The sequence below is a fragment of the Ceratina calcarata genome, unplaced genomic scaffold (assembly GCF_001652005.2).
Source record: "Ceratina calcarata isolate Rehan_Ccalc_2016 unplaced genomic scaffold, ASM165200v1 scaffold78.2, whole genome shotgun sequence".
Taxonomy (NCBI): Eukaryota; Metazoa; Arthropoda; class Insecta; order Hymenoptera; family Apidae; genus Ceratina; species Ceratina calcarata.
In genome coordinates, this window is record NW_017179105.1 from 3,178,655 (window position 1) to 3,201,055 (window position 22,401).

At 51.7% G+C, this 22,401-nt stretch overlaps 5 protein-coding genes across 8 annotated transcripts in view; 4 read left to right on the forward strand and 1 right to left on the reverse strand.

Moving 5' to 3' along the window:
• Window positions 1-1,925, forward strand: part of LOC108630568 (uncharacterized) — a 3,842-nt gene extending 1,917 nt beyond the window's left edge. For 2 of the 3 annotated variants that reach the window (XM_026818255.1, XM_026818256.1), the window contains exons 2-4: window positions 368-667; window positions 779-1,569; window positions 1,831-1,925. In XM_026818255.1, the coding sequence (XP_026674056.1) occupies window positions 368-667; window positions 779-978 (500 nt within the window). In that variant the 3' untranslated portion in view covers window positions 979-1,569; window positions 1,831-1,925. The remainder of the gene's footprint in view (window positions 1-367; window positions 668-778; window positions 1,570-1,830) is intronic. The other variant, XM_018033917.2, reaches the window with a different exon arrangement.
• LOC108630572 (uncharacterized) lies at window positions 1,548-2,247 on the forward strand. Its single transcript, XM_018033922.2, has 3 exons — window positions 1,548-1,569; window positions 1,831-2,127; window positions 2,189-2,247. The coding sequence occupies exons 1-3, from the start codon at window positions 1,548-1,550 to the stop codon at window positions 2,245-2,247; spliced, it is 378 nt and encodes a 125-aa protein (XP_017889411.2).
• A 6-nt stretch (window positions 2,248-2,253) lies between these two features.
• Window positions 2,254-5,240, forward strand: LOC108630561 (leucine-rich repeat-containing protein 15). Its single transcript, XM_018033912.2, has 7 exons — window positions 2,254-2,897; window positions 3,090-3,240; window positions 3,313-3,384; window positions 3,440-3,583; window positions 3,640-4,027; window positions 4,089-4,348; window positions 4,419-5,240. Exons 1-7 carry the CDS (start codon window positions 2,657-2,659, stop codon window positions 4,846-4,848), a joined length of 1,686 nt encoding a protein of 561 aa, XP_017889401.1. The 5' UTR covers window positions 2,254-2,656; the 3' UTR covers window positions 4,849-5,240.
• Window positions 5,241-5,276: 36 nt separating this feature from the next.
• On the forward strand, window positions 5,277-7,681 carry LOC108630857 (glutamate decarboxylase 1). The gene is made up of 8 exons (XM_018034397.2): window positions 5,277-5,469; window positions 5,535-5,719; window positions 5,780-6,074; window positions 6,246-6,434; window positions 6,509-6,573; window positions 6,736-6,925; window positions 6,979-7,148; window positions 7,205-7,681. The coding sequence occupies exons 1-8, from the start codon at window positions 5,362-5,364 to the stop codon at window positions 7,449-7,451; spliced, it is 1,449 nt and encodes a 482-aa protein (XP_017889886.1). The 5' UTR covers window positions 5,277-5,361; the 3' UTR covers window positions 7,452-7,681.
• On the reverse strand, window positions 7,514-22,337 carry Sema5c (Semaphorin 5c). 2 transcript variants are annotated; one of them, XM_018034395.2, is made up of 10 exons: window positions 20,391-22,337; window positions 14,978-15,098; window positions 13,084-13,180; window positions 11,404-11,611; window positions 11,099-11,310; window positions 10,936-11,035; window positions 10,641-10,840; window positions 9,971-10,456; window positions 9,254-9,909; window positions 7,514-9,185 (listed from the first exon to the last, which is right to left on the reverse strand). In XM_018034395.2, exons 2-10 carry the CDS (start codon window positions 15,066-15,068, stop codon window positions 7,960-7,962), a joined length of 3,276 nt encoding a protein of 1,091 aa, XP_017889884.1. In that variant the 5' UTR covers window positions 15,069-15,098; window positions 20,391-22,337; the 3' UTR covers window positions 7,514-7,959. The 2 variants fall into 2 exon arrangements, with proteins under 2 accessions (XP_017889884.1, XP_017889885.1); XM_018034396.2 differs by lacking the exon at window positions 20,391-22,337 and adding an exon at window positions 15,366-15,458 and having other exon boundaries at window positions 7,960-9,185.
• Window positions 22,338-22,401: the final 64 nt, after the last annotated feature.

The window sequence follows — 22,401 nt, forward strand, 5'->3', positions numbered from 1 at the left end:
TTAAATACTCAAGTTAGAAGAAAAATACATAGAATCTTTCTTGTAGAGGACATCAGTGCCTACAATTTCTGTATAATAAACTTTTCGCTATCATCAATAATTAATTGGATATTTCCTTCTATACTTTTTAGCACGTAGCTATTTATTATTAGCATTATTCTTCCGACGTCTGATTTCTTTTTAATTATAGGAAATGCGTTTTTCTAAGGTACATAAACTTTTGGGATTGACTGTATAGCTAGTACATCCTTAATTCATATATGCGAATTACATCTACGTTCCTCGATTCTTATCATCTGATCTCTGAATTTGGAATAGTTTTTCGATCCGAATCATGAAGTGACTCAATTCTAATCAATCGTTGCAGCCTACGGGCCGCCAGCATCGGCTCCAGCTCCCGCACCTGTCTACGTCCCATACGGAGCTCCCGAGTCGGTTCACCTAGGGCTACCCTCTATCGACTTCTCGCTGCCGTTCTCTCTTAAACTGAACGCATTCACCTTGGCCAAGATAATTCTGAAACTGGTCATCTTTAAAATGATCGTCAAGTTCATCGCCGTCATCTGTCTCCTGTTGTTCATTCCGAAGCTCGAAATAAAAAAGAACAAAGGTGGCATGCAAAACGACGACGACGACGAGGAAGACGAAGGACGCGCTCTGTCCAACAGTAAATTTCGTTTTCTTAACTCATTAGTCTCTCGTTCATCTTATTAGCATTTCACTTCGGAGCTAACGAATCACCGACGTAACTAAAAACGGGTTTCGCATTCGGTTTCAGCGAATTGGAGAGTGCGGGACCGGCTGAACACGTTGACGCTGGCGGTGAACGAGGCCATGAGGCAACACGGCGTCGACTGCGCGACGCTTGAATGTCGAATCGGGAGAGCGTTCGAACGCGAGAAATCCTGGCCGGACTACGAGCAGCTGTTGCAAAGTTACCTGTTGGAGGAAACGCGAATCGCCCGAATGAACATTTAGCGCTGTGCTTCGCTGGTTTCGAAGCGTCACGCGAACACGCGGTCCGATTCCTTTCGTCGAGGCCGCGAAGGGAATACGAGAGATCATCACGATTGATAGTCTTTCCTCTGCTCGCGTATTTAATTCGTCTCATTACACGTTGCAATGTATTATACAATAATATAATTATAGGTATACGTACGAATGGTACGACGTGACTCACTCGCCGCTCCCTAGTCAATAAAAAAAAGAGAAGAACGTACCTGCGTATGCTTGTGTACGGCTACCTATCCATAGGCATTCCGATTCTCTGAAACTACTTTATTATCTGCGAAGAATTCTTTTGTTTTTTTCCACTCGTTCCATTTTGCAGCGAATTCGCGACACTTATCGTTACCAATTCCCGGCTGGCGAACGGCGGAGGCGTGAGCAATTTCGAAGATTGCCTCTACGTGATCTTCTCGAGTTTTCCGGAGGAGAGGAACAGGTGGGGGCATATCCGTTTATAAATGCGATCGCGACAGGCGACGATAGTTTCAGTTTCAGTCGTTTTATCGTTCGCTACGTGTCGCTCGATTCCCAAGGAAATCATGAAGCGGTCAGTTTTGTTCGGTGAGTAACTCTCCCGGTCGATCGTCGAAAGATACTAGTGGGATCTAATTGAAAATCGTTGCAATCAATCCGAATCGGTCTGAGACGCGATCGAATAACGAGAGGGAAGGGGGAGTTGACGATCGTTCAATTTGGCTAGAATTAAGAATTGAGGCCGCGCGTCGAGAAATCGGGCACGGCTGCCCTCGACCGCTCGTTCATTTTACTAAATCGTTGGCTAATTCGTTAATCGGTCTGTTCCTCTCATTCGCACTCGCGTAGCGTTGATCGTCGCCTGCGCGTTCGCGTTGCTCCTCGAGGTGGACGCCGTGCCCGCGGACGAGGCTAAGCAAGTCAAGGAGCCGAAGGAAATCAAAGATGCGGCGACCGCCTCGAAGGACGTGAAGGACGCCGTGAAGGCGGCCAAGGAGGCGAAGAAGAACAGGAAGGATTGCGCGAAGGAATGCGGAACCGCGTACGATCCGATCTGCGCCCACGACCCGAACGACGGCAGCTTCAAACCGAGAACTTTCGGGACCCAGTGCGCTCTGGACGTACACAATTGCGAAATGGGAACGAGTAAGAATGGATCGAGTCGAATTTTGTCTAGAATTATTCATACGTCTTTTCGTTTCCGCAGAACTCGTGGCGAAGAGCAAGGGCGAGTGTCCCGGAGCGGGCGGCGTGAGGCTCTCCTGAACTCCACCAGACACCGGGGATTCGAAGAGAATCTGCAACGCGAGCTTACGAGATTCGATCACCGATTCGATCGATCTCACGCTTATGTAACGCGCCAAGCCTAGGCTTTAGCTTTAGCGAGTTCGATTGTAAATAAAAAGGGAGGAAAAAAGGAATTGGAATTATTTCTTTCTCGTTTATTCCACGAATTCCTCGTTTTTTATCTCGACAACGGGTGCCGGCTTCATTGTGAAGCGAGGAGAACGGGGAGCAGAACGAAGTGGATAAACGGTTCACGGGCCGGGCCCATTGTTTGTCAATCTCGCGCTCTACATACGCGAAAGCTGTCGATTATCAACGCGGGGATGAGAGGCCACCGGTTAAAGTCAAAACGAAGCGGTTGTCGCGCGAGTAGGTCTCGCTGGCCACGATGATCTCGGATCGGACCATCGTCGTCGTCGGGCTGTTGCTCCTGTCGACGACCCTCGAAGCCAAGCCGAGGCCGGAAGGGACCCGCGGTTGCGCTTACTCCGATTCGAATTTCGAGCGATCCACGGCGAGCTTAGCGGCCGCGGCAAACGGCAGCAACGTCGTCACGGCGACGCTCCTCGAGGAACTCGAGAGCCGGCTATCCCGTTTGGAGAGAAGACTCAGAGCGGTCGAGCAACCCGGTAAGCACGCGACTATCATCCGTTTCCCTCCTGTCTCTCTGCACTCGTTATTTCACTCCCTTTTGTCACGTTCATCGAGACCCGCTGTGAGTGCGGCGATTGGTATACACGTTTCACGTCTCGTTTGAAAAGGGCCCTCTGCCCGTATAAATTATTATCGTCGTTTCCCGCGTTTGATCGAGCTGCCGGCAGTTTGGCAGCTGAGCTCAGCCGAGGAGGACTGGGAGGTTTGCGCCGAGGGTCCTTGCAGATGTCAACCGGAAACTAAATCGGTCTCGTGCTGGAGGCAAAACCTGTTGGACCTCCCCGCGGCGCAGCTCGTGCCTCGGGACGTTTTGAAATTGTAAGACCTCGTCCTCGTTAGTTCAGAATCTTTTGAAAGAAATGCGAAACTGATACGGTGCGGTGGTTTCAGAGATCTGGCAGGGAATCTATTGACCGCGCTGCACAGGGACACCTTCTTGGACATGACGCGACTGAATCATCTGTAAGTAATTGTCTCGATCTGGCCGTGTCGAGGTCTGACCTCCCAATCGTTTCAGGGATCTCAGCGACAACTCGATCGAGCACCTTCCTCTGAACCTGTTCTTCTCCTTGCACGCCGTTACGCAACTCAGATTGAGCAAGAACCTGCTCAGAGAACTTCATCGTTCGCAATTTTTCAGCACACGAAACCTACGAATTCTGTGAGTGGCTTTTCCACCGCCACTGGTCTAGAATTTTTATTCGTTTTCCGATGTAGGGACGTGTCGTCGAACAGACTGCGAGCGCTGCCGGAGACGATTTTCTTGAGCACCACTTCGCTGGTGTTGCTCGATCTGTCGTGCAATCGGATCTCGAGTCTGATTTCGGGTACGTTCCACGGGCTGAGCGCGCTGGAGGAATTGTTGCTGGGGAAGAACGCGCTCTCGAGTCTTCCGGTGAATCTCTTCAGCGACCTGACCAACCTGAAGTATCTGGGTCTGGAGGAGAACCGATTGAAAGAGTTGCCGCGGGATTTATTCCGGTCGCAGGCGTCTCTCCGCGAGTTGAATGCGCGGGACAATCAACTAACGGAGATACCCGGAGACCTCTTGGCCCCCCTCAAACGACTGCGCTCCCTCGAGATGTCCAACAACAAGATAGCTCGCGTAAATATCCTATAAATAGTATAGCGAAAGAAAGATAGCAGATAGTTTCGACTCGTCGTAGATCGACCCGTCCGCGTTTCGAGACCTGGCCTCGCTGAGGGAGCTACAGCTGGGCCACAATCGCATACGGAACTTAACGCCAGGGCTCTTCTCGAACGCGTCCGGTTTGGAGCGACTGGTGTTGTACGCAAACGGGATCGAGAGCTTGTCCCGCGGCGCGTTCCAGGGTCTCACCAATCTGTCCTCCCTGTTTCTGCACTCGAACCGACTCAGAATTATGCACCCCGACCTGTTCCTCGACACGCCGAATTTACGAAAATTGTGAGTCACCAAGACGAACTCGAACGTGTCCAACTCTTGATCTTATTGAAACGTCCCATTTCGTTCCCAGGCAATTGGAATCGAATTACTTGTCGTCGTTGCCGGCGCGGATACTCGACGCCGTGCAGTCGATCGAGCAGCTGCGTCTGGCCAGGAACCCATGGCACTGCGATTGCGCCGCGTCTTACCTGGCCATGTGGCTGCAAAAGATGTACCTGGCGCGAATGAACGACACGAACGCGAAGTCGGACCGCGATTCGGGAGTATGGGAGTTCGGGGCCGGGGCCATGTGCCGGGGTCCCGGTACCCTCGGAGGCAAGCTTCTGTTACATCTGACGTTCCACGAACTCTGCGAGGGTCAATGGGCCTCGATGAGAGGCCTAGTCCCGCGGCTACCAGTGGAACACGGTCGAACGACGGTCTCCACGGACAACGCGACTACCGTTCAAAGCGAGACCGTCTCAGTATCTTCCGCCTCTCGTCTTATCGGTTCGCGATAAGCCCGATTTCACACGGAAACGCGTATCGCTCTGTCTGCTGCTTATTACAAGACGCGATATTCACTCTCAGCCACGATAGCGCGAGCGATTACGATTACTTTCGACTTTAAGGAAACGATTGCTTTACATATCCATTATCTAGTTTTGATTCGGCCTCGACGATCTACGTACGGAACGCGCCGTCTACGCAGTACAGGGGAATTGATCTCTCGTATTGGTCTCTTTCTCTCTCTCCTTTTGTCTAGAGTTTCTGCCACCTACATATTTCCATCGATATCTCTTCGTTTGTGTTGTCGTGTTCGAATGACCACTTGTCCAACGAGCGAAAAATTTTAGCGATAACCGCGGTATTTGACCGATTAATGAACGACTAAATACATACGTCCGAGGAAGGAAAGTAGAATCGTGCGTGGGGAGAGGGGGGGGGTGGGTGGGGGAATCAACTGTCGTTGCACGGTTTTCTGTTCACTCATCGGGTTCTACGTTCAGTCAAGAAGGAGACTGTGAGACGCGATGGCCAAACTGCTGAAACGTCTGGTCGAGATTCTCGAAGAGGAAAAAGCGTTCGATCGCACAGGCGAAGAACCGGTCGTGCGATTCGTTCAACCGGAGGAGTTGCAGGTGAGAGATTGCGAGCTCGCGCGTCGTTCTTTAAACGCTACCGTTTCCCCACTGTTTGCGCGCAGAAAGAGCTGTCGATCGAGTTGAGCGAGGAACCGAGCAGCGAGAATGAAATCGAAACGGCGATACGAAAAACGGTTCGGTACTCGGTGAAGACTTTTAGTCCGCATTTTCATAATCAGCTCTTCGCTGGAACTGATGATTACGGCCTGGCTGGTTCCTGGTTGACGGACGCTCTAAGTTCGAGCCAGTAAGTGTTTTTAAACAACAGTTGAGCCAAGCGTTCGATTATCACGCTAGCGACTTGCAGATACACATACGAGGTAGGGCCTGTGTTTACTTTGATGGAACGGGAGGTGATCGAGAAATCTTTGGAATTAATCGGGTATCCTTCGATGCCGGACGGCGACGGTATCCTATGTCCTGGCGGAAGCTTGTCGAACATGTACGGTATGGTCATGGCGAGATACAAAGCGGTACCGGAAGTAAAGACCAAAGGTCTCGCGGGGCTACCGCAGTTGGTTTGCTTTACCAGCGAGGGTGGTCATTACTCAATCCTCAAGGGAGCACATTGGTTGGGCTTGGGAACCGAGAACGTCTACAAGGTACTCGTTAATTGCACGAGACAAGGCAAAATACTCGTAATTATATACTGCGCATTTGATGCATTTATAAAATAATTCGATTATCAGAAACTGTAATGTGTAGAGATGGTATGACGTCTCATTTCGCATAAGAATCCGCAGTCTACTGATAATCGAAGCTGTGGTCGATAGGTGAAGTGCGACGAGTTGGGTCGCATGCGACCGGACGACCTGAAGGCGGAAATCGAGCGAGCCAGGAAACAGGGTCACTTACCGTTCTTCGTGAACGCTACCTGCGGTACCACGGTCCTCGGTGCGTTCGACCCTCTGCCGGAAATCGCTGCCGTCTGCCGAGAGGAGAACCTATGGTTGCACGTTGACGTTCGTAATGACGTAAAATATAATTACTGCGTCGACGATTGGGAAATGTTTCTTACGACGCATATACGTTGCAGGCATGCCTCGGTGGCACGTTGCAGCTTTCAAGAAAATACCGGGACAGATTGAAGGGAATCGAACTGTACGTACCGAGTATCATACTTTCGCATCGCCGTCGCGTATTATTATTATTATGAATGGACAAGATTTTATACGACTCTGACACTGAATATCGACGCGCAACGGTGATGCGATACGAGGATGTATGTTTTAATTGATTACTAAATTTCGATCGATATCGTAGCTCGAATTCCGTGGCGTGGAATCCACATAAGATGCTCGGCGCTCCGTTCCAATGCTCGCTGTTCCTGGTCAAGGGTAAAAACGCGTTGCACGAGGCGAACTGCGCAGGGGCGAGGTATCTGTTTCAACAGGACAAGCACTACGACGTTTCTTGGGACACGGGGGACAAGAGCGTGCAGTGTGGAAGGAAGGTGAGCTACGATACGAATTCAGAAAGTGTTCCCTTCATATCGTTTCTCCGCAGGTTGACGGAGCCAAGTTTTGGTTGATGTGGAAGGCCCGCGGAACTAAAGGTTTGCGGAAATCCGTGGACGTGGCTATGTTCGCGGTCGAGTATTTCTACGAACGAATCAAGACTCGGCCCGGGTTTCGCTTGGTCCTTCCGCAATTCGAAGGCTGTAACATTTGCTTTTGGTGAGTTGGTGAGAGTTCCTTGCACCTGAAGGTTCCTATCTCGTTTCGCTCGGCAGGTACGTGCCACCCAGCATGCGAGGACAATCGGAAACGCAGGAATGGTGGGAGAAACTGTACAAGATGACAGCTAAAATTAAGGAGCGTATGATGATCGACGGAACGTTGATGATCGGTTATTCGCCGCTGTCCTACAAGAACCTCGGCAATTTCTTTCGCATGGTCGTCACGTGTCAACCACCGCCGACGAAGGCTTCGATGGATTATGCGATCGACAAGATCGAGGAACTGGCGGCCGATTTGTAGACAGCCAACGATCGTAACCACGTCGCCACGGCGAAATGAGAAGAGAATTCAGAGGCCGTTCGTAAAACTCGTCGAGCGTTATCGTTTCTTTTATTGCAGTCGCGCGATACGATTCGTAAAACGTCCGTGACTCGTTTCCCGCATCGAGTCGTTCCGCGCTGTTCGACTCGCCGCGTGTCCGTAGGCACGAGTCGACTCAATGTGAGCCAATAGATACTCGAAAGACCTGATCGTTCGTTCGTTCATCCACTCTTCCACTCCTTCTCTTTTCATACGTAGGTACATACGTTTCGATACGTTACACCGGCACGATCGTTCGACGTTGTCCGTGTAACGATGGCACTAAGTAGAAGTCGATTTCGTTGCGACCTTCGAAATAAACGTCGCATCCGACGAGAATCGGCGAACGTGTACGCGTACTTTACTGTTCGACGCGTATGGCAGTATCGTTTTCCACAGAACTGTTCCTCGAACGAGGAAGCGTCTCCTTCACCGCCTTCATGACGATTCAGTAGTATTTCTCTTGGTCCAAATCGACTCGAATGTGTTGCTGTCCGTGGCTGTTTCGCTTCAACGTAGCCGACTCGTACTCGAGGCTCTTCGGGTACAGTTTCGGGCTACCGAGACCGTTCACGTTCGGATTATTCTTACCTCGGAGTGTCCCGTTGCCGTTGGTGCTACCGGAAAAGCTGGGCTGCCGCTTGGCGTTCACTTCCTTCAACGGGACCGTGACATAAGGATTCTGCTTACTGATGTACCGAGGGCTACCGGCAGCTCGTTGCTGCCGTCGCTTCAGATAGCAAAAACTCAGAACTGCCGTCAGAGCCAGACCGACTAAGAATCCCAGCACGCAGCTTCCTACCACCGCGCCAACGGTGATGCCCGATTGCTCTACGCTGGATCGTAAAGCGTTCACGTCGTTACTCACGCAGTCGAGCGCACAGTCACGGGTTTCTCTGCTTGGTCCTTGACACGTTCCTATCCCATGCTGAAGGCATTGTCTTTTTCTGTGCTGTTGACGATCTTCGTCGCAGGGTGTCCACCGCGACCACGAGTCCCAACCGAGCAACGATTCGCAGCTGGGCATCTCGCAGGTCTCTCTGACGAGCCTCGGTCCCTCGCACGTGTCCGGGCCTAGACAGTCCCTCGTTCTAGAGCGCACTCCGACGCCGCACGAGACCGAGCACTCGGACCAGTCGGTCCAACAGGACCATTGCCCTTCCGAGGCCACGGCAGGGGCACTCATGCGACAGGGATGCACATTGCACAATCTGGTTTGGACGAGCGATCCCTCACAAGGCGGTGACTCGCACTGTCTCACTCTTTGCTGGGAACCGCCGCCGCAGGGACGATCGCAGGCTCGCCAGCCGGACCACTCGGACCATCCGACCTCCGCGATATCGGAACCGTACGGATTTTGATTGGCGCTTCCTCTCAGACAAGAACCGTCGTTCTTACAATACCGCTCCTCTTCCTTGGCCAGTTGCACTCTCACGCTGGACGGATCGTCGGTTTGCGCCCGACAGCTGAAGCGATAGCGCTTCTCCACATAACCGACGCTCGAGCCTTGAACGCTGGCATTTGCAGCCAGCCACGGCGTCCATCCGGAGTATCTCTTGGTCTCGACGCACTGATGCGCGTTGCACTCCTCCACCTGGACGTCGCATCCATTGCACTCGACAGCTGCTTTGCGCGATGAAGATTTCTCGCAAGTTCTCCGTCGTACACGTATCCCTGAGAAACGAGTCGAACGATTATATGTCATGATTCGCGATCGGAAGAGATCGATTTTTGTTACTTACCTCCATTGCAAGGACGGGAACAAGCGTCCCAATCGGACCACGAAGACCACTGGCCAGTCGCTGGAGGCGACGCTGCTTTGGCCGGGGTGGGACAAGGCGGCAGATCTATACAGACGATATCGTCGTGATCGTGGCCGACGCAGACTCGGCCACCGAACGCCGGCGCGGGATTCGTGCAAGATCGACGCCTGGTCTTCATGGCAAAACCACAGGTTTGTGAGCACGCCGACCACGCCGACCACGCGGTCCATCCGCCGTGAACCGTACAGTTAGTCACTCGGACCCTGGACCCGGTGCAGCTCGCCCCACCGTGTTGCGGGGGCGGATTGTTACACTCCCTCGTCTGGCACAGACAAGCGTCCTCCGCGTGTTCCGAATGCGTGTGCGAGTGCGCATGGGAACGTGGGTGCGAGTACGCGTGTTCCGACGCGCCGTGCTGGCACGGGAACCAGGAACTCCACGCGCTCCAGCCACCGTCGACGGGATCCGTGAGAACCGGGCACTTGGTCACTTCCTGGTGCCAATGATTCGCGAGATAACTTTCCTTCGGAGCCGGTGCGCACTTCATCAGATGCTCGTTCCATCCGCAGTACGGTTCCTGGGCGTTCAGACACGCTTGTCGACTTCGATGTCTGTGACACTGCGCCGCGGGAATTCTGGAGATAGAAGAAACGGCGATTGGTCTTCGATCGTAAAATAAAGTTTTGTGGTACCCACCTCATCAAACCGACTTCCGTTCCGACGTACAAACTGTGCGTGTCCTTCAAGAACTGCATGGTCATCGGGGTGGACGGGAGCGGACCCCAGACCTCGACGATGCAGCTCTCCTGCGTTCGCGGCAACACGGAGATCTTCTTGATCGTCCCGAGGTCGGTAGCTACGTAGAGGACGGTCACTACGCGGTGCAACTTGGTCGGCGTGACGTCAAGCGCGATCAACGTGAACCTCTCGAGGACCGCGGTGTGCAGCGGTTCGAGCATCGTGCTCTGAACAGCGTCGTCCATCAGCTGGTACCTCTGGTTGTCTATGATCTGATGTGGAGCCACCTTCTCCGACGAGTCGCACCGCTGTCGATTGTGATGGGCCACTGGTCTCCTTTCCCAAGCGGCGCCAGAGTTCTCTTGGTATTTAAAGGGCCCGTTGAAGCTCGCCGTGATCGCAGTCATGTTGAAAGCGCATATGGCCGAGCCAGCGATGCCGTTACTAAAAATACGCGACGCGACTTTAAGAACGAGATTCTCTTTTTACAAATGTACGGCCAGAGGACGTCGGCTGGGCTGTACGTACCGTTTTCCACGTTCCTTCCGGAACGAACGTCGGTGAAGGGGAAAACGTAAAGAGGAACGTAAGACGGGTACATGGTAATCGCAAAGCTTTTTGTACTCACATGGGCGTGGTGAACGTCGCGTAAACGACGTCTTCCTCGCGATGATAGACCGCGCCTTGGATCTCGTCGTAGTAGAACGGGAACTCGCCGGGGAGCGAGCAATTTAATCGCGCCTTGCTGAACGTGGTCCAAACGTCCTTCATCATGATCTGGCCGCCGCGATCGTTCTTGCAGACTCTCGCTATCCTCGAGTAGATTTTCTGCGGGCAACCGAGAGAACGAGAGATGACGGTAAACCGATGGAAAGGGAAGAGACGCTGCGAACGGTCGTCGAACCCGTATGCCCGGGCGTTACCTTGCCGCAATTGATGTACTCGACGGCCGACTCGCGGAACAAAAAGTACACGTGATCCTCCGTCTCGAAGCTGCCGACGAACTGCGGATCGTTCAGCCATCTGAAAACGGCGACGAACTCGTTCACGCGATCTTCTCGCTTTTCACGTCCTAACTCGGCTTACCTGGAATCGTACTGGTGGGTGCGGAGGTTCGGGTTAGGCGAGGCGAGAGTTCTGCAGATCGCCGGATCGGCGCCGGAGAAGTCGGTAGGCGCACCGGTGAACAGACCTCTGGTCGGACCTCTGGTCAGCAACGCGGTCACGTTGGCGCGCGGCGAATAAGGGCACATCGCGGCTCCCGACATGTCGCTAGTGATGCTGCTGATGTTCTCGATCTGCGAGGAACGTCCGATCGTTCAACTCATTAGCCTCGTCAGGATGCAAAATATTTTTGCACGATTTTTGAACGGGTCGACGGAATAGCTTACTTCTCGCCACGTGCACCACGGGCTGAACGCGTACGTGCCGCAAGTGAGTAGACTCTTCCCATTGCTGAGGAGTACTTTGACGTAGTTCCGACAGTCCTCCGCGGTCTGCCCCTTGTTTTGGCAGATGTTGCTCTTGTCATCGGGCGCGGGCCAGGAAGCGTGTTCCAGCGGCGTCAACAAAGTCAGAGTCAATCGGTACAAATTGTCCCTGGAATCGCAACGATCTGTTCGGAACGGTTCACGCGTGGGACGCCGCGGCGGCGGCCGCCGCTCTCGCGGTGCCGCGAAGCCGCGCCGAGCGGAGAACGGGCGTCGCGCGATCCGTAGGAAAACTCGCAGCGAAGCATGAACGGCGCCTACGTGGGCGCCGCGACACTCTGACCAAAAACGATCGTTGCTCGAGCGAAACGGCGCGATTTTCGAGAAAGAACGATCCAGTCGAAGGGCCGACGGTCGTTCCAGCCAATCTTGTTCAGACAGATTGCTTCCTGCTCGTTAAACGAATAGAACGGATCGTAACAGCGGCCTCGTTCCTCGGACCGAATCTTTGTCCAACGATTCACAGGTTCGTTCGTCACGCGAGTTCGACGGCCTGTACGCGACCGTCTGTATCTACTCGATCGATTCGCATTTTTCAACATAGATCATAATGAGCTCCGTGCGACGGTACCGCTCGAAACGAGGTCGCGTTCGAGCCATCGTCGTACCGTAGTTCTGATTGTAATTCTAAAAATCGAAGCGGTCGGATAACATCGAGAGCCGTAGTCGCGACAAGGGTAATTTATTCGCGTGGTCCGCAGCAACGATCCTGGAAAGGAACAGGCACGCGCCTCTCTCCTGTTACTTGTCGCGCGTACGACGTGCCTAAGATTCGGTGACGTCACGAGAACGCTGCCGAGAGCACGAGAATCGAAACCAGAAGAATGCAAATCGTGGCGCCGTGGTGCACGCGCACCTAGACCGGCGCCCGCACTCTCCTTCTTCCTCTCCTCCTCATGTTCTCGAGCCGGTGCTACCGCGTCAGCTCGCGGTTTCTCCGCGATGGATCGAGAATCGGTGAAAACGGATTTCACCGAGTTCCCCTGGGGTCTCGCGGTTTGGAACGCTGTCCCACGTTCACCGTCGATCAACGATAGTTTCGAATCGGGCGGAATTTAATCGAGGGTAGGTACTTAGATGGAACGAGCACGCGTTCCTTTCGACTGGTCGCCGGTGCGTACGTGGGCCGTGGTCAATAACAAGCGTTCTATTAATAGCGGGAACACGAGGGCGTACTCGGCTTTTCACGCTCGATCCGCGATCGAAAGACGGCCCAGCAGCGTTCCTGCAGCCGTCACGTTTTTTCCGATCGACAGACTGGAACGCGAGCTACTTAAATCTTTTCGAGCGTTTCCCGCGTTTCTCTATGGAAACGATCTCTCGCGTGACTCTAGTCCGGTCGATCGATTTGGCGGAGAACGTATTTTAGTCGGTTAGTCGGGCGATTTGGCTTACGGCCAGACAGCATTCGAAAGGCAAAGGGCAGAGACCTAAAAGAAAAGCTAGCCGTTTGGCAAACGGCCAAATCACATTCCACTTCAGCGATTGCTCTCGATTCGCGATGTTCAACGCGGAAACGCGTTCGTCTCCAAGAAGTCCAATACGCGTATGAAATATATATATGTATGTAGATGAACGTACCGTGCACCGACGACGACCTGCTGTCTGGCGACGTCGAACAGCAATTGTGAATACGATGTCACTCCTTCCTGTTGAAAGAGATTGCCATCCGCCAGATCTGAAACACGCATCGTTTCGTTCCAATATATATGACAGCACGCTCCCTCGTCGATCGAATTAGAATCGCTTTCTAGTCGTTAACTCCGCGCCGTAAACGACAAATCGTGCTTGTTCATTTCGATTCATCTATTATTAGTCGCGAAAGATCATTAATTACTACGGGCTCTTCTGCAGAATGAAACGTTCGTGGTATCGTTGTTCCGAGGATATGTTTCGTTCTCGGTAACCGGAAAAAGAGACTCGAGATTCTTTTACTCGTTCCAACGAATTTTCTTAATCGCGCGCTTCCTCTAATTGTCTTCGCGTCGCACATCGATCGTTCGTTTCCACGTTCCGAGAACGAATCGTTTTTCCCTTCCGGACAAACTAGTTTAGCGACGACCGCGAGTCGATGCTCGCCGCGGATTTTCCAGTTTTTACTCGGGCTCGAAGCTCGCGCGGAACCATCCTCGATTCTCCGAGGACGTTGAGAATTCTTAAACGAGCTCTGCAGACCCCTTCGAATACTCTTGTATCGATTCCCGCGCGATTTCAAACGACGCGAAGGATTCGTCTTGAGAACCGTGACGGGGACGGACGTCGGAGTTCGATCGAGCTTTCTTGCTCGGATCGAATTAAAGCTCCGGGTTTAAAGTCCGAGGATCGACGCGTCCTATCGGCTCCCGCGATATCGCGAGTTTCTCCAGTTGGCTTCGTGGTCGCCTTATTGTTTTTCAGCCGGTTTGCCAACGCGACACGAGGAGAGAAACGATTCCGCAAAGGTAGCTGGCTGGTCGCGCGCGGTTCGTCGTACTTCTCGCGTTTCCTCGAATCCAGCTACAGCTACTCGCGCGCATACAGACGTACGTAGATGCACGTGTGTACGCGCGGCTTCGCCTGCGCCACGCGTGCCTGCGACTTACGCCAGTTACACCGGCGTCCGTGTAACCGCGTACGTTCGCTTATAAGTAGATACGTGTGGGACGAACGGGCCCCAGTTAGCATAACCTGATCTCGAAGGCCTCTACCCTCCCTTCGCTCTCCGCCTTCTTTCTCTTTTCTCTTTTTACCTTCCCGCGCCGACCCGTATCTTCGCGGCCCGTTCCTCTTTCAGCCCTAGGACTCGGTTAGACGCGCATCTTTTCTTTTTTACCACGTATTCTTCTTTCTCCGCTCCCATGTTCAATCGTCCTGTCCGTTCCTCCGCGTCCGTCGACGTAAACACGTTGCCCATCATTTTCCCCGACCGGGACCAGACCGAAAAACAGACTCCACGCTTCGCTTTCGATTCAATTGTTCAACTAAATTCCATCGTGCACGTACAGAATTCGCTTTCCATGAGCTAGCTCGCGATCGTACGGTTAATCGAAGTCCGATGAGTTTTAAACGAGGCTCTTCGAGTGACGCAAGGCGATAAGAAGTCTCGATAGTAAGAGGTTTTCCATGATCGTAGGAGGATGCATCGAGTTCGCGATTTTGCGACCTCGTGGGAGAAAGGAAGAACAGCCTCGCGGGATCTTAAACGATATTTTCCATTTTCCTTCGATTTCCCATTAATCAAACACAGCAGACGAAACTAAGCGAGGTACACAGCGGAGGCGTTCGATTCGAATCGCGTAATCGGCACGCGACGCGACGCGCCTCGACGCCCACGTCCGAACCGATCGGCAAACTCGTTGGCTCGAACAAGATTCGCGACCGATCTGAAGCCACAGAGGATTCAGACATGCGAGAAGGCACTTAAACCACTTCGCACAGCAAAATCTTATCGCGTACGATGACGATCGCCTAACCAGAGATACGGTGTGATAATTACCTTCGTAGGAGATGCGTCGGAAGTCGTCGGCCGTGCGTACGATGGCGACCAAGATCCCCAAGACGGCGAGACGCACCGGCCACCGGTCCATCCCGATCGGGATTCGTCCTCCTTTTCTTACCTGAGAACAGAAACCGATAGATCGCAGAATCGTTTATAAATCGGCATGTCGAATCTTTTTAAGACGGTAACTGATTCATGAACGAGCAATTGACAGATTCGGAAGGTGAACGAAGCCTGTGCACGTATCAATTAAAAACGGTCGATAAGCGAATAATCGTGAGAGCGTGTATGAGCGAGGAGACGCGGACGAAAGTTGGTGAACAGCCGGACGACCGGACAGCCGGGAGCGTTCGCAAGGTCGACGACCTCGCCTACGTCTCCGTACCGTGTGCCGGGTGCCGGTCGCAGGATCGCGATATTCCCGATCGACGTGCTTCTTCCGGCTCCGTTCGGAGAACTGTCGCGAGTTCTCCAGTTTTTCACAGTTCGACCACTAAAATAATTCGCGACACACGTACGCTCGAAGCTGAGTTCTACGCGGTCGTCCTCTCTACGTATCTCGTTCTGCACGCTCTTTGTCTTTAGTCTTTGAACGTGGTGTCACGGTGACAGCTTGCTTTCTCGTCTATGAATAGATAGCGGGAGCGGGATAAAGGAGGACGCGAGCTGAAACGCCAGCAGACACGGACACCGCTGCTCCTGGTTGCTGCTGCTGCTGCTGCTGCTGCTGCTGGTTCTGGTTTGCCTCGGAAACGTGACACGTATTTAACTAAGTAAGTGCAGACTGTACGCGAGAAATCCCGAGACAGATTTATGTGGTACGACACGATTCGGTGATCGAACAGGCTCGGGGCTCCCTGCTGGTCGTCATTGTTTTGAAGGGCTTCTTCAGTTGTACATGTCCAGCCCTTGCGTTATCCTCGAGGGCCGGGTATGGATCCACTTCAGACAAGACTTGCTTTTCGTTTTCAGGGAACACTTTTGTGGTCGAGAATTCCAAAAAGTTAAGTACTAACTTTTGGGACTCTTAAATTTTAAGATGGAGGGTACGACGTCGAGCCTGATTGTGGTTAGCACAGCGCTTCGTGTCTGTCCATCGTAAATCGCCTTTGCGTATCATCCGACAACACGGTGCCGCAATAACGATAAAAATAAATTTTGACACGCGATATGCAATGTTTTATAATAAAAAACAACGATACGATACAAGTGGGACTCTGGTTCAACATTCATCTCACGCTTTATCAGCTGTTTCTATTAATTGTTATATATACTGTACGATGATTAATTTTAATTCACCAACAACGAGCGGATTTGAAAAATCTAACAAGTGTGAGAAAACGGAACAAAAACTGAAAGAAAGAACCCTCGTAAAATACCGCTACGAGCTGTGACAACATCCAAAACACTCGAGGGCGTCATAAATCCTTCCTCTCGAAGCTACAACCCGACCCTGAAAGGTCGATCGTTTTCCAGGGTGTATTGAGTGGTTACTTTTTCCCGACTTCTTTCGACTTGCGTTTACGACAGCCTTTTCCAATCTCGCTGTTTTCACGTGATATTTGATCTTTGGTTCTTCTTACACGACTGTTCCAGGGGTGCGGAATTCCGAGTGCTTCGCCGAGCGAGGCGCCGCGATAAAATATTCTAGTCGACGTTGCGGTGGTCTCGGTAGGGTAAACTTTTTAAAAGCCCCTGGTCTGGTCGCGTGCGCGAATACACGAACGTCACGGTGGTCCCGAAACTCTAAAAGGGATACAAGGGACTTATAAATATCTTTTGTTCTTCGATTCCTCTTCCACCCTGTTCCTCGGTCGAGAAAAAAAACCGAGGGTCGTAATGCAGCGAACGAGTCAGGAAACGTGTCACGCCCGCGATGCGATGTTCACCGGTGACACCCTTACTTATTAATATTCGTTAAAAATGATACCTGGCGAACAGGGTTCTTATTTTTTAAAAACAGGTCGAGATGAGGACGGTACCGTTGACACTCGCCGCGAATAAGGCCGGTCAGATGACGGTTTACCGTATCCGCCGCGCGAGTACACAGTATGCATCTTGAACGGTGTCGAGCGACGGCGACGACCATCGTCCCTGTTACAGAAGAGAAACGAACGGTTTGTAGGTACGTGATATCGAATCGACGACGTCGTCGTCGTTCTCCTTAGCTTCATATTTATGTTTGCTCGCGACAGATAACCGCGTTCGACGAACAAACGTACACATGTACGCACGACTCTCGTTAATCGTCGCGTCGGGATCGTAGATGTATTCCGATGGACCGATCCGTCTTCATGTCCGTTCATCAGGTTTGACGAACGGAATTGAATTTGGGAAAGATCATGTTCATGGCAACGATTATTATTAATATATTGTACATATATATATATATATATATATATATATATAAATGTATATTAAGATGAAAAATACAAGAGATCTCGTATCGCGCATAAGCGAGAAACGCTGGTCTCCTTTCGATTACCTTAAAAGATAACAGTAAGGCGATAAAAGCGAGTCCGAGTTTCTACGCTAGATTAGAAGAGCCAATAGAACTGGTAGAGAAGTGTTTTCACGTGGAACGCGAGTTTCTTTTCCGGAAAAGCTATCTTCGCTCGCAGCGTCCGATGATTTTCCAGGGACTATGATCGCAGGGTGTGGCTCGCGCTCGGCACTCTTCCTTTCCCGTTCTCTCTTTCGGACCGTCTCGTTTTCTATGCAACGCTTACGCTGTACAGTGAGACGCAAAAGCCAGCATAGATACACCGAATCGTATTAAAATTCGCAACGATAGGCACGAAGTGAAATCCCGCGCGGACCAGGTCTGTCCCCGACGCGACGTTTGCATAACCGAAACTCGATCATGGCATTTCGAGCGCTAACGCTCCATAAAGGAAACGTTGACAAAACCGCTTTGCTCGGTGTCGATCGTCGCTGTACGTTAGAGGAAAGCCGCGTTCGCGAGATCGCGTTGACCGACTCGTACGCGATTTACGATGCGAGTAGGCCGGTCGCTGGGTGCTAGCTGTTACGGGAGAAACGAAACGTGGAGCCCCGGAGCCGAGAAATTTTATGGGAGCGGGTCGCCAAACATGGTAACGGCTGCCGCGACTCACATCGGCGAGAGATCCGGAGCTGTCGCCTCTTCTCGGATCGCGAGATCGTCGTCGCATCTCCGATGGCCACGACCGAGGCCGGTCTCCCGATCGTGACGCGGCTATTGCGAACCGAGCGCACGGAGATCGAAAGGAAACAGGTGGTTCGTCGATCGGTCGTTCGCCAGCCGCTCGTCACCGATAACGGGGGGCATCTATCGGGTCGACCTCTACATAGCCCGTGTACGGTCACTGTTACCGAGATTGAGCGAGGGTGAAGATCGCGGAATCCGTGCAAAATCGCACGTACATATCGCCGCGACGATTTCTACTTCACGCCTACGATACAAATATTTTCCCTGTTCCATCGAGCTAGATTGCTACATTCCATCGAGTTCGCGTCGAACGATGGAAATGTAAAGCGTTACGTGAAGCACCGATTCGCGTATCACTGAATGAAATTCGACCGGAAGCGAATGATTCTCGAATCGATAAGAGACGCAACGTGGCGACGACTCGTCTACCGATGCACCTACCTTGGCTTCGGGAATTCTTTATCGTAAACGCAGCGGTATCGCCAGCTTTACTGCTCGTTCCTAACAAGTACGAGAATTTATCTCGGAGATCTGTGTACTCGGGCAGCGATAAGGGTGAATTTTTCGAAAGGTCGCATATGCTCGACCGTCGAAGGATGCGTCGCGTACGTAGGAGAGGATTTATTTATACATACCTACATATTATCACGTCAAAGGGAATACGTACGAAGTTACGTCGTTACATCGGGTAAAACGGTATTTATTCGTTAAATCGTGTTCTGCGTACAGACCCTCGGCTTCCTCGTTACGCCAGTGAGACGGACGTAAGAAGAGTAGCTCTCTGAAGACGAGGAGGGTTCCTCGACAAAGACCGCGTTCACGCTCGAATCGCCTTCGGACTGGTTTCGCGGCCGCGAAAGATTTGACGAACGTCGAAGTGGATCTATCCCACAAGATCGGTGATGAACGCGTGCATCTCCGGTGAACGATGAGACTAAATTTTCGCCGAGCGAATCGAATCGACTCAGCGTTTAGACACGGGCAGAGGCAAGGTAACGTCGAGGCTGCCTTGCCGCGGGCGAGAAAGTGCGGTTTCACGGAACGCGGAGCTCCCTTCGCGACTTCAACGTCTATTTGCACACGTCAGGAACGTATCGCGCTCCATACCGCGAGGCTGTGTCTTATCGCGTACGTTATCTAAGAATCGTGGAATACTTTCTTCCCTGTTTCTCTCGTTTCACTCGTCTCGCTTTGAACGAACGTTCAATGCCTCGTACGTGCATGCGACGTAGAGTCCATGGCACGGAGATTCGTTCGGAGAATAAATGAAAAGCGTAGAGTTCTCCGGAAAGGCATCTGGTCAGTGTCGGTGCTCGGTGTCGTAGATACAATTTACTACCGAGTACCACGAATCAGGGATCATAGTTCGGAGAATGGACGAGTCACTGATGTACCTTATTTCGTTCACGGATTCGCATCCCGTGGCCACGGGACTGGATCCTCGAGCAGGAACGAGAGTCGGAGTAGGCCAACTCCTTATACGGATCGCCGTTTCGGATCGCAGTACCAAAAGTTGCTCGACCGCCGAAAACGAGAGAACCGTGAACCAGAGATCTGGCTCCCGCAAGTGCGAACAATCGGGCTGTGTGACCGAAGGGCAGAACACGTTTTACCATCAAATTACAGAAGACGACGATCGAAATCGCCTATGGGACAAAATATACGAGGACCCAAACGCGTCGTACGTGACCAGCAGTAAAGAAACCACACGCTCGACGGGCGAACGTAAATCACCTTCCTTCGTATATCGAACGCGTTCGTGCATTTATTGAAAAATTCAATTCGTCGAGACGCAAATGGTACATCGTTTCCTCGTGACTTTTTCATGCAACTCGAAAGTCTTCGGAGATACGATATTCGGTATCGTACGAGAGTCGGTTTCTCAACGAGAACAGTAAAAAGTGCAGGGCTCTATGAATAATTCATATCGCGAATGGACAACGTCGGGACGCGATGTTCCGCGCGCGCAATACATACGAATTCGGGCCGGGGTTTCCGCGCGGCCGGTCTTCTCTCTCCGTTTCGGATCTCCTCCGTCTTGTTTAGTTCCGAGAGGCACGTTTTTACTCCTACATACACGCGCGTGTATCAAATGGTAAGACGCGAGAGTCGAGGCGATTAAGCGGCGTTGGACGGAAAGAGAGGTCGGCGAAATTTAAACCGGAGCAATTGAATCAGATAGATAGGTGTAGGTGCGATTAAACTTCGTGCGGTACTCACGGGTTTCGTGGGAAGCCGATCGATCACGTATCCATGGATTTCAGCGACGCTTTCTTCTCTCCTCTTCTCCGCATGGTATCGCTCCTCTTACGCTCTTATAGAACTCGAGAACAGGTCCGAGCGTTCGGAAACAAAATCTCACGATCGCGCATTTAAAAAGTTCGAATACTAATTGAAGAGATCAAAAGTTATCGGTGCTCGAGCGGCTCTTATCGTCCAACCGGAATCGTAGTGGTCGATAGAAAGTTTTCGGGGAACAAGCAACGAGAATTTATCGTGTATAAGTGAAACTCGAGAGTAAACACGAGGGTGAGAGAGGGGCTTAAAAACTACACGTTTCTCAGCCGGGCTGCAGCGAGATCACTGACTGAACCACTGTAAAAGCCGTAGCGTCGTACGCCCGTACGTCTATCCCCACTATCGCTGATCGATGGAAAGACTCGCTCGGCAGCTTTCCAGAGATCCCTGCAGAGGGCCGAGATCTACGATCCCCGGTTCGTTTAAAACGTCGTTTCCTTCGGGCTACCTGAAATCCTCTGGAAATCTGAAATCGCTTGAACCGGATTTACTCAAGCCGATAAAGTGTCGAACGTCCGTTGATCCTGTATCGACTACGTTTCTATGAATAACAAATCCCCATCGCCTCGCTACGAATACATTTGAAACGTTAGGATCGGTAAGTGGAAGATTGGTGTTAATCGAACGCTAATGAAAATATGGCTTAGGGTGACCAGCGAGGGATCCCTCGAGTACCTACGTCGCTGGTATGGGTGCATTCGATCCCGTCTGAAAATTGACATCCTTGACAAAGGACGTCCAGCCCCCTGACCGAGGGCCAAATCGTCCAAGGTCGATCACCCTCCCGATCAAGTTTTCTACCTTTCCTTCTCCACACAAATATCCCTTTCGCTCTCTCGTCTTGAGACGCGCTGGGGGGACGAGGGGAACGAGACGATTATGCGTTTACGAGTGGCTCGCTACCTGCTTCTCCGGGTCTCCGCGGGCGAGTCAGGCGGAGGGAAGACGAAAAGAACGGAGAATAAAGAGCAGGAAGGGTGTTCGGAGGGGCGGAGAGGGTTCAAGGACGGAAGAACCCCGTTTGCCGTAGCGACGATCGTGTGGGAGGTCGATACGCGTACAACTTATACATATGGATATTTTGTACACGCTACTTCGTCTCGAATGAACAGGAGAACGGTTTAGGAACATTGATCGAGCGTCGAAGAGGAAGATTTTCATACTAAGTGTCCGAGATGCGCTTCAATATGTGTCCGTACACGTGAGAGCGTTTTGGGCCGCGTAATCCGAATCCGGAAACCAGTTTCTGCTTCTACACTCCTCTTCGCTGGCCAAATCCCTCGTTCCGATCCTTCTCTGCGCCACGGTGCTTTCTCATCTTCCTCGAACAATTTCACGGCATCGTTAGAAACTCCTCAACTTGATCTCTTCTTCGACGAATTTCATCTCACGGATAACCCCGCGGCTCGCTATCTAACTTTTTTTATACGTCGCACGAACAGCTTTCCTTCGATCACCGATTACTAAAAAGTGGCAACCGTATGGGACTTTGTGTCACACGAAAAAGTTTACAATTTTTGACGGCTTCCTAAATATATTGCAACCGAAATAAGAAATAGCCGAATTTTGTCAGTACCAATAAAATGCCAATTGTTTATTGCAAACTTTTTTCTTCGTTCTAGCGAAAAGTATGTCGTTATCATTAAATCATTGAGTCGTATTTCCAGTGAATTCAATTGTGCTCTCGTTCCGACGCGATTCTTGAAGTACCACGACTGATAATTATTACCAATGACGAGGAAGTCGCGGGCTAAGTAGGATCGCGTTTCGTCTCGAATCGGAATAATTAGCCTCGTTAGATTTTTCAACAACGCGAGGATTCTAAACAATTGCGTTTTAAACACGCGTTCTACGTTGATGCAACGGATAAGAGGAATACATCATAACTCGCGACGTGGATGCATGAGTATTTACGCGCATGACTGTTCACGGA